The sequence below is a fragment of the Oryctolagus cuniculus genome, chromosome 1 (assembly GCF_964237555.1).
Source record: "Oryctolagus cuniculus chromosome 1, mOryCun1.1, whole genome shotgun sequence".
NCBI classification, from domain to species: Eukaryota; Metazoa; Chordata; class Mammalia; order Lagomorpha; family Leporidae; genus Oryctolagus; species Oryctolagus cuniculus.
Window position 1 is genome coordinate 76,210,161 of NC_091432.1, and position 14,083 is coordinate 76,224,243.

Below are 14,083 nucleotides of genomic sequence, written 5' to 3' on the forward strand. Positions count from 1 at the left end.
TCCAGACAACAAGAAATAATAACTGGCTAAGGTGGGACTCCACTAAGAATCTGTGTGACTCAACACAGATTTAAACACCATGCTGTTTTGCTACTGTAAGCAAAATTCTGTGGTGGATGCCCATTGCTGTTCAGCTACCTCATACTCAATTTTCTGAGGGACTTCAGACATGTCAATGTGCCTGTGTCACTAAAATTAGTATAAAATTAATTCTAACACTATATGTACATATATCTTATTTTCTCCACCACCCAGTGATAATAAAAGATTCCAGTTTACACTAAGATTTCATCTTTTCAATAACTGCACTCATATTCTCCATATATATATGTGTGTGTATATATGTGTGTGTACATAGTATTTTAAATTTTCCAAATATATACACTAATTTGCTCTTGTACAAAAATCCTGTGCAAGAAGCACTGACAAGCCAGTATTATGACCTTCATTTCAAACTTAGAATATAAAGCTCAGGAAGAGAAAACTGAGTTGACAAATATTACCAGTACAATAAATGGAAAACCTGAGACTACATTTTCTGAATCTTGATCCAGTGCACATTCCCAAATTGCCTTTGGGGAAATATACATAAACTCAATGAGACAGATCTTTCAGGCAGTTGTAATCATGGGTAATCTGCTTTAAGAAATCTTATCTACAAACATTCAGATGAAATAATGGGTAAACAGTGAAAGAAAGTGATGATTTCTTTGTTACTTTATAAAGACAGTTAAGTGATTTTTTGAAGTTTGAGCACAATGAATATTTAAATATTATTTGATTTACAAAATTTTATTTGCACTTGTTTCCTTTGCAAATCCACATTTCTCTCATAAAATAAGATTTACATAAAGGTCTTTAGAGGACAATCCTCTCAAACTCATGGCTCTTCATAGTGAGTGAGTCTTTTATTCACAGAATCAAAAAGCGCTAATGTTTTAAAATAATATCCTGATACTAAGGTTGGGCAGGAAAACACTTTACTACAATTGCATTAACAGATGATTGGTATGGTTAATAAAATGAAATTTTATTTTATTTCCAAAGCTTTTCTTTTATAGGCTATGAATATATGTCTGTAAAATTACAAAAATACAACTAATTCTTAATAATGTTAAATTGAGCATTATATAGGTGTGCATTGTTACTTAATTAGATATTTATGTTGAGAAAGACTGAAATCCAAAATATAGTATTAACAGTACATTTCAATTAAATAATAAACTTGATATGATTCATCTAGGAAACAACGATATTAGACAAAATCACAGATATTAGAGTAAAAAAGACCTGAGTTTGAATCTCCACTATGAAACTTCTTTAAGATGTTGACTATCTTACTTCAATGGGTTGGAAGGGAAAATTTTAACTACAATTTTCAGGGTCTTCAATGTTTCAGATATTACGTTTATAATATTGAGGAAAAACAGAGTACTTTCCCTCCTTTAGCTCTGTCTAGTGAAGAGACAGACGTGGAGAAAATTAATTAATAAATCATGTAATTGTGAATCGTGATATGTGGAAATATGGAATAACATGATTGTGTATACCAAGAATATCTACTCTTTTAATAAAGGAAACAGCATGTAAGGTAAGACTTGGAAGATAAGTAGGATTCAGTAGGTGCACAGAGTCATTTGGCAAATAAAGGTGCCCTAGGCAGGAACATGGTTGAGATCTCCAAAGAACAGACAACAGCTGCAAGACCAATGTGTCTATTAATTTAATGAAGGTAGCATAGATTTAAACCATGGTCTGGTCCATGAATCTCTGTTTATCTTAGCGTATAAAATACAATGCAGAATGATAGAAGACAAGAAAAGAATTCAGGTTCTATGCCAAGGAATAATTAATTGTATACTGGAGAATTACTCATCTTCACTAGGATGCTACTACAGAGCTTCTACATGAGAATAATACCATTGGGATTGTGTATCAGATTGAACACTCTGGCAAGTCAACGGAATACTCAAAGTAAAGGAAAATTATTATATTAATGGTGTTGGTATTTCAAGGTTTTTTTGATATTACAATGGTTAACAATAGGTTACTAAGATAGTCATAGAATCTCTTTGCATTTGGCTCTTTTCCCTGCTTTTCTGTACAAAAGGGCCAGATTGTGCTAAGCTTTCCCTACAAGTAGGTGTATTTCTGGTCTGACACTAAATAGATTTTCCACAATTCATCAAACCCTTTCCTCTAATCTCTGATCAGCAGACCTGACACCAAGCAGACACTCGCATAGAACGACAGGTATCAGAACCAGAGTCATTGACAGAATAGATATAAGTGAATGATACCATAAAACAATAGGAAGCCAGGGAATCTGTGGATACCAATAGAAAACAGTGCACCTATCCCATGAGAGATAACATGCTACGTGCTTTCCTGTTTCACTGAATATTCAAAACAGCTCCGTGAGATAGGGAGAAAATTATACTTCAGAGAAGATCATCCAGCTTGTAAAAAGGGAATCACTATTTTTACTGATAAGGTATAAGGATGGGCAAAGGAGAATGTGGCAGAAAACAGGAGAGAACCCAAATCAGGGAGGCAAATTGGGAGAGAAGTCTGGACAAACAGAGATTTGGAACAAGTGTTAATGATGGATAGAAAAACTCTGGTTTTCTTTAAAAAGAACATATATCTCAATTTCGTAATATTAATGTTTGGACTCCTACCTAAGAACCTTCCTTTCCTCAAATGTGCAATCATCCTTCCTCCTCCCTTTCCTTCGCCACACACACATCTGAGACTTTGCCTAAAAACACTTTACTCAACCCATTGTGCCCTCCATTCTGCAAATCAGCTTAACTGTCACTTCCTTAGAAAAGTCTTCACTGATGTTTATTCTAGCAAACCCTGCATCCAAGCCCCTTTATATCTTCATGTTTCCCTGTGCTCATTTCCTTAGCATCCTATTTATACTTCCTTATCACACATCACTATTATTTCTGTATTTAACTGTTTTCTCAATTAAATTAAAAGTACAATTTCTCATTATTCTGCCCAGGTTCCAGTACTTTAAGCACACAGAACGCATTCTGTAAATACTTGTTAGATGAACAAAATGCACTGGATGGGCATGCTGCTTGTACCACGGTAACAGATACAACTGAACACCTGCATGAATAAAGAGTTTTGTCTGTGAACAGAGGTCCACTCAGGAAACCATTTATTGCCTTGGTGATTCATTTCATTTTCTCTATATAAAGCTCCAGTGGAAAATAAAAATTATTTTAGCTTTCTCCAAAACTATGATTGTAAATAGTTTTATTATGAGTCCATTTCCAAAAGGACAGCATGTCACTTTTTTCTATTAAGATCATAATAAATATATGATATATACTAGTCTTGATAGAACTCTTCTAAATGTCAGGCAACAAATTTTATCTCCTTTTATAAATCCTGAGCGACTTTAATTCTTGAAAAAGACTGTGGCTTGGCAGAAGCAAAGAGTACAACCATATTTAGTGAACAGATAAAGTATTAACAGCATCGTTTAAAACTTTTTTTATGCTATTTCACTTTTTTTCTGCTACTTGAATTTGATTACACACATCAATCTGTTAAGCATATTAAACATTAACAATGCCACCATACCTTTATTAAGAAATCACTTTGATAACATAATATATACCAGTTTTATTTATGATTTTCTTAAATTTTAATGCCTATATAAATATATATATCTGAAATTATACCAGTTCATAACTCACCTACCACTAATTCTTAAAATGGTTAGTGAAACTGAATAGTTTTATTTTCAGAGATGATATGCTTTAGAATAATGTCAGACTAGAGGTATTAATGGAAGAACTTCAGTGATATAATAAAATATACTCATTTTGTAGAGAGACAGTGATAGCCAGATAACTCTGGGTGCCTAAAGTTACAAAGTACAGATTTACTTCATTTTTTTCCCAATTCCATACTTTCTTCCATTGTTATATCAAATCCTATGTGCCATTACATATGCTACTTGAGAATTTCTAAGCAATTATAGAAGGATTCTAGTGTTTGCATTTCCCTAAATTTAGTCTACAATTATTTTGCCTATTATCCAAAACTATTTTCTATTGACCATTCACCTAAACACAAGTCTATACCTTCACATAGACTAACAATATTTTCCTTATATTTTAGTGGTCAAAATTATTGAGACTATTATCATTTAATTATTCAAACACAGTTAGCAAATTTCAGTACAAAATGACATGTTGCATTACTTACTAAATTGTATTTAATCAAGGCTATTAAGGTGATCTAATTTCCTCAATAATCATACCCAAATATAGAGATTCATTAAAAGTTTAAATTGATAGTTACTCAAAAATTATCATATACTAAAATCTTCCCACATGCCCAGAATTGTGCTGATGCTTTGTGTATTTTTCCCTTCAACCTCATTTAGACATAAATAATTTCATCTTGTTTTCAGAGATGAGGAAACTAAGGTCAAGGGAGGTTAAACAGTTTATTCAGGTACTGAAGCTAATAAGTGTCAGAACAATGATTTAAATTTGAGTCCTCTCTCTAGAGCCCTGCTCTTCACACTAACTTTTCCTTCTAAGTAGTGATAGATGTGACATAAGAGTTGAAATTTAAACTGGATAGTACATTCAAAGAAAAGAGATGACCATCTTCTTATGAAAGTGAGTTAGCCGAACATCTGAAAAGACCTTGGGATTATTGTGGCTGAAATTCTGCATTTTTGGCTGCTCTGATGATTTCCTGGCCTAAAACATCTGAGGAGTTCTGCAACCCTAAACACTTTAAGTAATCTGAGTTACATAGCATCAGATCTAGGGTGAAATAGTTTTATCACAAGGCTTAGATTATCATGAAATGAGCCATGGTCATTTCCTTCCTTTTATATGCAGCAAAAATAAAAATGCTTCTCCAATGTCTAGGAGATACTTTTATATTTCCATTATGCAGTGAATTTTCTTGATCTGTCATAATTTCATCTCTCATTAATCTTGTAGCATTCATTCTTAAGACCCTGGAACAAGTATATGAAGAGGAATTTGTTTAGACAGTGTGTGTAATAGAGGGCAGCGGGAGAGCTCAGAAGTCAAAGAGGTCTATGAGGATCTAAGGAGACAGTGAGTGACTTTCATGCCAAGGAAAAAAAGGAAGAAAGAACCAGATTCTATTACCAGCAAAGGTATTTCTGTCTCTCTTCCACTGAAAACTTTGATAGGTGTGGTGGTCAGTTGTGGTATTAACATGTACTGTGAATAAAATGAAGCCCAGGACAGAGCAAGGTAATTAACAATTCCAATCTCAGGTAAAGCTTCTCTAAGGCAAGAATTGAAGGAAGCACTTCAGCCAGAGCTGCTGGAAGGTAGATTAATCGCTGGAGGTGAAAGAGAGAAGAGTTGAATTGAGATAGAATTAAAATTTCTAAATTATTAGCAAGTTTTATCTCAAAGAGTCCCATGAAAGTGGAGCAAGAGCACCCCAAATGCAAGGACACTTAGCAAAAACAGTAAAGTCTCCTGGATAGTAAGTGATATGTACTGAATTTACAGTCTCAGCTCTCTAAAAAGTTTCCCACCCATGGGCAGCTTTTAACTCAATCAGGCATTATTTGTCATTTAAACATTGTAATGAGACTTTGTTGTAAGGATGTTTGTCCTTCAAATATAATATATATACACTATAGAAATGGCCATGAATATAATTAATGCAGAAAATTCATGAAATACCACATAGGGGTTCATCTTGTTGAATTACATAACTTACATGACAAATTGAAATACTGGAACAATGACATTTACCTTTTAAAAAGCATCTAAGGCAAAATAATATTACTCACTTGATGCCTGTGGTCACCAATATTTTGGTAAGTGAATACAGAGTGCACAACATGTTCCGACTGGATTATATTTTCCACGTTGAAGTCGCTTAGGTTTTAGTGTTGAATAAACTTGTTCAATACAACAGACTTCTAGTTTTCAGTTCTGATTAATAACTTTTTAAAGTTCATTTTAAAATACTAATTATATTTAATATTATCTGAAATTATTACAAAATAAATAATTATAAAAATCAAGTAAGTGAGATTTGACAGTACTCTCTCAAGAAAAGTAACACCAAGTATAATACTTCCAAAAAGAGTAAAACATATTTAAGTGAATAGTTTCTTTCCTTGAATACACACATATGATTTTGAACTTAGATTTTTTTTTAATTTGTTTTAGCTTATTTTTACTGCCTTATTGGGAAAAGGTGAATAAGATACTTGTCAGTTTCTTTCAACTAAAATAAGGTATTCATCTAATTTAGAAGCCTGGTCACTGTTTTAGGATTTAAATTTGCTAACATCAACTGAAGCTACCATGTGATACTAGGCCCTCAGGAAGATATCCATTAAGACTTTCTGGAATTTAGTCTGAAATTGTTTAATATTTAACGTCATAAAATGGGAAATTTGGTTTGTGGCTTCAAAATAAATAAACTTTTCTAAAGTGGTAAAGAAAATTGTAATGGAAAATCTACACTTAGTGAGTCTCATACACTACGCTATTGATTTTATCATATTTAATGAATATCCAATCAATGTGAAATACTGAAAGATATGACAAATTAACTCATCATATGCTTCAATGAAATGGAAATCGTGTTTATTTTAGTTGCATTTTCTAAAAATAATATAAATTTTATTCAAATAACCAGAGCTTATGAAATTTAACCAGACTATTTAGAACTTCTTACAGAATAAAATGAAACACATTTGAAATTTTTAGCTAGTTTCTGTGAATAAATCCATAAAAGGCATGCCTATTGATTTAACTCTATTCCTATTTTTATTTTTATTTCTATTTCTGAAAATGCAAATATTTTATTTGCTTTTAATCAAAATAGAATCAGACATTAAGTATTGTGTTTGTTATTTTATTATTCATTTGTTTTGAATCATGGTCTAAGGACTTTTTCTTTAAAAAAATCACTAAAATGCAGAATTTCAGAACTCTCCAATCAGAAACAATATGTCAAGCCACAGTAAAGCTGATTGGCTTCTTCAAACATAGAAGACATGGCTTTTAAGTGAAAAGCTAATTATTACACTCAGAAAGACTACCCTGATATGATACATTAAAATGATGTTTGAGTTGCACTACAACTACAGATATGTCAAGATTTTTGCATATATGAATATTTGCAAAAGAAAATCCTACCACACACATTCACACAAAAGAAAAGAAAAAAACCACAGGCAGATTCTTTCATTTAAACAAACACACAATACCACTTTAAGAAGTTGAAATCAGATAAAGACAGAACCTTCAAACCCTCTTAGGGAACAAAGTGCCCAGCAAAGTAAATTATACTAATCATTTTATCTAGTTAACTGGCAGCACCTACTAGAGTTACTTAATTACAGGACCAGAATAATAATAGAAAAATGCTGCACATAACAACAGCCCTGTTTCCTATCCTACCTTTGTGGTGACAATGCACAGGCAATCCATCCTGGATCCCTACACAGGACTCAGTACATGGAAATCACACCAGCAAATCAGCAAAGGTGAGAAAAGCCTTTTGGTAAATAGCACACTTCGAGAAGCAGAGCCTGGATTCTGCACAGACGGCTTTTCCAAGGGGGCCCCTCATGGGAAACTCGAGCCCTCCTCCATACAGCACAAGGCAAGCAGGATTCTGCTAGGAACCGGAAAATCCCCTAGAAATCAGCTCCGGCAAAACTTCCCGGTGGCTTGCTGGGCTCCGTGGCTGCATGGTCCTTTTGCGGATTCTGTGATCGGAGCAAGGCTCCTATGAGTGCCCCGGCACAGTTCTATCGTGGAGATGAGCATTACATCAAGCACCAGAGAATCACATTTCAGCTCCTGCTCTTGTTTCTGAATTCTGATCTGCAGCTTCAGTATGCCCATATGATTTCCTTTGCCAAAGTGCCCCCTTTGCTGCCTTCGTCTTTCCTACTAACAACTCTGAGTAAGCAGAACAACAAAAAAAACTAACCGGCCCATCTATCAAAGAGCTGTCGTTCGCTGCCAGAACAGAGGCTTTTGGTAATAAAAAGCTATTTATTATGAGCACGATTCCCGGGAGCCTAAATGACTCGAAAGATATGACTGAAAAGCTAAGGTGCATGCGGTGCTGCATACATCACTTTCCAACTCACTTGCAATTACAAGGGCAGCTTCTTACAAATGACTAACAGCTGGGAAAAGAAAATCTGGCCAGGGATATAAAGAAACTGTGGATTTGGATGCTTAATATAGAAAACGTTAATTTTCTCCTTTGATTGGTGTACCTGTTTTTGTGGTCTCTGATAGCAATGAATACACAGTCTGAATATTTAAACAAATAATTATGCTTTAAAATTGGAGAGGTAGGAGGTTCCAAAGTGTTTACAAAAGTCCTGCATTCTGATATCAAAACAGGAATTCATTCTCAAACTTTTCCCTCCTCACTGGCAAGCTGCAGGCACTTATTACATGGGCAAAGCTTTATGTTCCCCTCTGCGGCATTTTAACATCAAATGATTAACCCTGCCCCTACCCCACCAAATCCCTCCAATCAGTGAAGCTGCTAAACAGACAGCTTTTGAGGTGCTTAACAAGCATCCCTGTGGATAATAATATACTTACTTTTATCATTTTAGACACATAGGCAGAGACAGACTGAAACAGACAGAAAGAGGAGCTTGGGGGTTGGGGAGGGGAGGGAGAGGAGAGGGAAAGGGAGAGAGATAATGTGCCAGAATGGAAAGTACTGCCTCACCAATAAAAATGGAAAATCAGCATCTCCTTTGCACTAGTCAAATGGACCACTGACAACATCAACAAGAAATGCTCAGGGACCAATATCTTTCTAACACCTCTTCAAGAAACCGTCAGGACCATTCCCCACCTCACCCTCTTTTTTTATATATATAAAAACAGTATATTCTGTATAATTACCTATATGAAAAAGGATGAATATATAAAATTCTAACTGTCATGAATTATTCAGGTTCTAACCTTGATATCCTTCGAGTGCAAAAAAAAAAAAAATGAATGTCTAAAAATTTGAAAGGTCATTATTTCACAAAATGAGAGCACCTTTTTTTCTATAGAATGTTTCAAAAGTTCATAGCAAATCAGACATGTGTTTAGACTCAAAAAAAAAAAAAAGAGTGGAAAGAGTTCCTAAAGTTCAATTTGATTTAAAATATCTTAAAGTGGCTCAAAAATGTCTAAGTTAAAAAGTAAATTCCTCTGGTTATCCTGTTGGTGTAATTAATGTGATATAGTTTTCAAGCTAAACTGTGAATAAATCTTAATGAAATATTTTGGTTCATTCAATTAGGTAATGTTCTTAAAGTTCAGTAATATGAAAGGTTAACAAAGCATTACTTTGCCTACTTATCTCTTCATATCTTACCTCTTCACAATAGTTAATTTAACTGAATACTTCCCAGGTCTATTTTATTTTATTTTTTTAAACTTTTATTTAATGAATATAAATTTCCAAAGTACAGCTTATGGATTACAATGGCTTCCCCCCCATAACGTCCCTCCCACCCGCAACCCTCCCCTTTCCCACTTCCTCTCCCCTTCCATTCACATCAAGATTCATTTTCGATTCTCTTTATATACAGAAGATCAGTTTAGCATACATTAAGTAAAGATTTCAACAGTTTCCTCCCAGGTCTATTTTAGAACCTGTAAGACACGTTCTTCAGCACTCCCAGGTACCACAGTGTTTTCCCTGACAAAAACAAACCATCTATGTAATTGATACTGATTGCCATATTTAAGTTTAAAATAATCAGGGTTCACGTTGCTACAGCATTTTACAGTTGATAAAGCACTGTAATTTAGCTTAGGAGGTTCAAATGATTTTCCAAGAACCTGGTAACTTTCAACACCAAGATTAAAAACCATGTCTCTTAATTTCAAGTCCAGGGCTTTTTAAGTCATGAACAGAATAGAGACAGTCAGAAGTTAGAGAGACGATGTAAACTGGAGAACAGAGTTAAGACAAATGCTGTCATAAGGTGTCCTTGGGAGAAAGGTACTTTTGAAACTACACTCCATCCTTCTATGGAAAGGAGATAACTAAACTAGGAGAAAATGGGCAAAGGAAGCCTAATTAGTCTTCTGACTCTGGCTGAGCACAGATGAAAACACTTTGTAATTATAAAGAACTGCAGAAATGAAAAGCAGCTTACCTAGCATAGCTCCTGGCATATAACAAGCATTCCCCAAGTCACTCATCTGATACATGTGTGTTGAAGGTCCACTATATAATTATTTGATTAATGTCTATGTCACCAACTAAACTGGGCTCCTAAAGGGTACTTTTTACTCTACATTCTCATTGCCTAATCTAGTGACACATTCATTCAACAAACATATCTGATATCTACTTTAGCGGAGACACAAGGCTGAACAAAAGGCAGCAAAAACTGTGCTCATAAACAAACAAACAAACAAACAAAAAGATAGTACTATAAAATAACCTCTTGGGCTGCTTTAGAATCACAAAATAGAGGCGTTCAACCTAGCATGGGGCAGTCACCATAGAAGCTTAGGTAGAAAATAGGAAGAAAAAGAATTTCACAGGAGTAAGTTGTGCATCAGTTAACACATGCTTAAGATACCTGAATCTCATATCTGAGTGCAGAGGGTCAGGTCCAGCTCTGCTTCCCATTCTAGATTCCTGTGCATTTACAACTATGGACGTATCAGGTGATGGCTCAAATCAGGTGATGGTTCTGCCACCCATGTGGCAGATCCTGATTGAGTTCTAATCTCTTGACTTCAGCCTAGTCCAGCCTTGGCAGGGCATTTGGACAGTGAACAAGTAGAATGAAAATCAGTCTTTCCCTCCCTCCCTTCCCCCACCTTTCTACCCCCCTTGCTTTTCAAAATACATAAATAAAAATTTTAAGATAAAAGAATTTAATACACTGTTATCATGGCATTTGGGCCATCTTTTGTTGCCTTTGCAGGACCATTACCAGGAAGCTGGATCAAAAGTGGAGCAGCCAGAACTCAAACAGGCATTCATATGGATGCCATCATTGCAGGAGGCAGCTTAACAGGCTATGCTACAATGCTGGCCCAGAATATTACATTTTTACAAAATCAGCTTAACAGAAAACATCCAGAATAGGCACTTCAAAAAATGTATTGGAATCCTTGCTGGGAGAGTGGGGGAAAGCCTTGTTCAAATAATGTTGAGCAAGCACAAATATTCTATAAATGCATATATGATATGCATGTTGCATACTCATTAGCTTGTATTCACCACAAGTCATTAATCATGTAGTATATGTATGTTTAAGTATACATAAATATATAACATTTTAAAGCATAGTCCAACTTAGGATATAGTTTTCTACTGTGTACACTTTACCCACCATTGATTTTCCTCAGATACAAAATTGATAGAAGGTAATCCATTCTTTTGCCTCAAGGGAAACATTTATTTTTAAAATTAACAAGACATCATCTTAAAGCAATTTTTACAGGCATGGAACTCAATTGGTCCTGTAATTTCAAAAAAAAAAAAAAAGTTTGCCAAGATATAAAGCCAGAGCCTGCAAACTGCTTTACCTGATATTCCTTAGGATATATTATGCCAGGAATATATTAATTCTTAGTAAAATCTACCACTAAAGTTTGATATTAGAAAATCACTATTATAAATTACCGTATTAATACTGTACCTTAACCATTTAAATGTATTACTTTTATTTTGCTTGCTTCTAGCAGGAAAAAATGTTTCTAGAAGTGAAATATATCCTGTGTCTATTCTCCAAGAATCTAAACTCCTTGAGGGCAAATTTAGTGTATATCACCAGCACCTCACATGGTATCTGGCACATAAAAGACCCAGAATAAATATTTGTAGAATAAAAAAATGATCTAGTTATGTCATTCTATTATTCTTGATAGAATTTTAAAAACTTACTTAAACTTATGATGTAACTCATTCATTTGAATGTGAATGATATATACATGAACTATAATACATACATGTATTTATATAAAAACAAACTGTTGTATGTAGCAGAAGCAATTGCAAATAAAAATATGTTCACTGGAAAAAGCCAGTCTGATTCAAAGGGTATGTTTTGGAATAGTTTTATCTATAAAAGGAGAAGAAGTATTCCTAGCTGAAGTGCTGCAACAAGATACTGCTGAAACTAGATGTTATAAGCATTTAAAAAATAACAGTAAATTATCAAGTATCTATTATGTAAGGTACTGTGGCAGATACTTGTAAATATTATTCTGGATGTTCATACACCCTTCAGGAAACAATTATAATCCTCATTTTATAAATAAAGTAACTGAAGATTCCTGAGATTATGTGACTTGCCCCAGATAATACAGACCCCAATTCAGAGTACAAAGTCTATTTTCTTGCTTTATCATCATATCTCAAATTCTGAAGCAGTTTCTGACTCCCTGAGTCCGACCTAAGAGTGAGACACAGACAAATCCAAACAGTCTTCTCTAGCCAAAGGTACTTGGGATTCTGTTAAGACAAGTTACAGACAAGCTGGGATTTCCCTAAAAAGACAGGTGCATCTCTGGGCTCCTACTCTTTATAGTTTATAAGGGTCTTGGGAGCAACACCAGAAGGAATGGACTCCATATCAGAAAGATTTGCTCCAAGGGAACTAACAGAAGAAATCCACCCACCTGGACTCCCACCCCGTCTGTCTGTTCCCCCTACACCCAGGACAGCAGGCACATGAATGACATCTGCAAAGCTTGTTAGCTCAGTAAAATAAATAGACTGAAGGCAGGTCATGGAAAAATGCCTGACCTCATTTCCAAACTCTCCAGAGGCAAATAGGAAATTAAGATCAGCTGGAAAAGGACTGATTTTTCCAGAGTGCTTCTATGATGAAAAAATATTAGGACAGTATTGAAGGTGAAAATAATTCATGAAAAGCAGCAGTCTATGTATTCTGTGTAAGTTAAAAGGGCACCTTTATAAAAGAAATATGAAAGTTAATTAAGGAAGAATTTTTGTGTAAACTGACAATTGCTACAAATCAAGACATTTTCACTCTCAACCTACTTTTCTACTATGGCTTTCAATTGTATTGGCCTAAGTTTTAGGTCAATTTTTCTTAGATAAGTGATTTGGAACATAGTTAATTGAAAGCCATATAGCTCTCCCATTTTCATCAAAACCTAAACAATCTGAAATTTCAATTACTGTAAGTGGTAAAAACACTCAATAAATTTTGTTTCCCTAACAAATGAAAATTTATATAAACTTTGCAGAACATTAAGTACCTCGTCTACGAGGCTCAATTTTTCCTATAATTATGCAATATTGTGAGTTCAACAGAATTCAGAAATATAAAGAATGTGTGAAAGCCACAAATCTAAAAAGCTATAAGGCCTGAATTGCAACTTTGCTTTCAAATTACAATTAATGACCTCAGCAGTAGTGCTGAATGCCCTCCACAAGCTCCACCTTACTATATATTATAATCACTCTGGCCTCCTGTCTGATCTTATACACTATTTCACATTGACTCTTCCTCAGGACCTTGAACTTGTTATTCCTTCTGCCAGAACCTCTCTACCTGAGGATCTTCACATGACTGATTTCCTTCTTATCATTCATGTCTCTGCTCAGTACAACCTTCCAAACTGACCCTCTTAATTAAATTAGATTCCTTAGGGCTGGCATTGTGGCATAGTTGGTAAAGCCACAGACTGCAATGCCACCTTCCCTTTTAGGAGCCAGTTTGTGTCCCAGCTGCTCCATTTCTGATCCAGCTTCCTGCCAACGGCCTGGGAAAAGAAGCAGAAGATGGTCCAAGTGCCTGGGCCCCTGATACCCAGATGCAGGTGGAAGCTTAACCTGATAAAACCTAGCACCAGACTCAGCTAGCCACTTCTATGTCATCTTTAAGGAAATACCAATTAATTAATTAATTAATAATTTGTAAATAAGATCCTAATTGAGGATCTTTAGTTACAGAGCTACCTGGAAGTAGCTCCTGGCTTCTGCCTCGCTCAGCTCTCTGTTGAGGCCTTCTGGAGAATGAACCACAGGATGGAAGATCTCTTTCTGTCTCTCCCTTCCTGTA

At 34.9% G+C, this 14,083-nt stretch overlaps 1 protein-coding gene across 10 annotated transcripts in view; it reads right to left on the minus strand.

Moving 5' to 3' along the window:
- DLG2 (discs large MAGUK scaffold protein 2) overlaps positions 1–14,083 on the minus strand; it is a 2,256,157-nt gene that overhangs the window by 1,758,210 nt on the left and 483,864 nt on the right. For 2 of the 10 annotated variants that reach the window (XM_051821215.2, XM_051821205.2), the window contains exon 1: positions 7,452–7,606. The exons of the other annotated variants lie outside the window; for them this stretch is intronic. In XM_051821215.2, coding sequence (XP_051677175.1) covers positions 7,452–7,481 — 30 coding nt within the window. In that variant the 5' untranslated portion in view covers positions 7,482–7,606. Of the gene's footprint in view, positions 1–7,451; positions 7,607–14,083 lie in introns of those variants that run through there. 10 annotated transcript variants of the gene reach the window in all.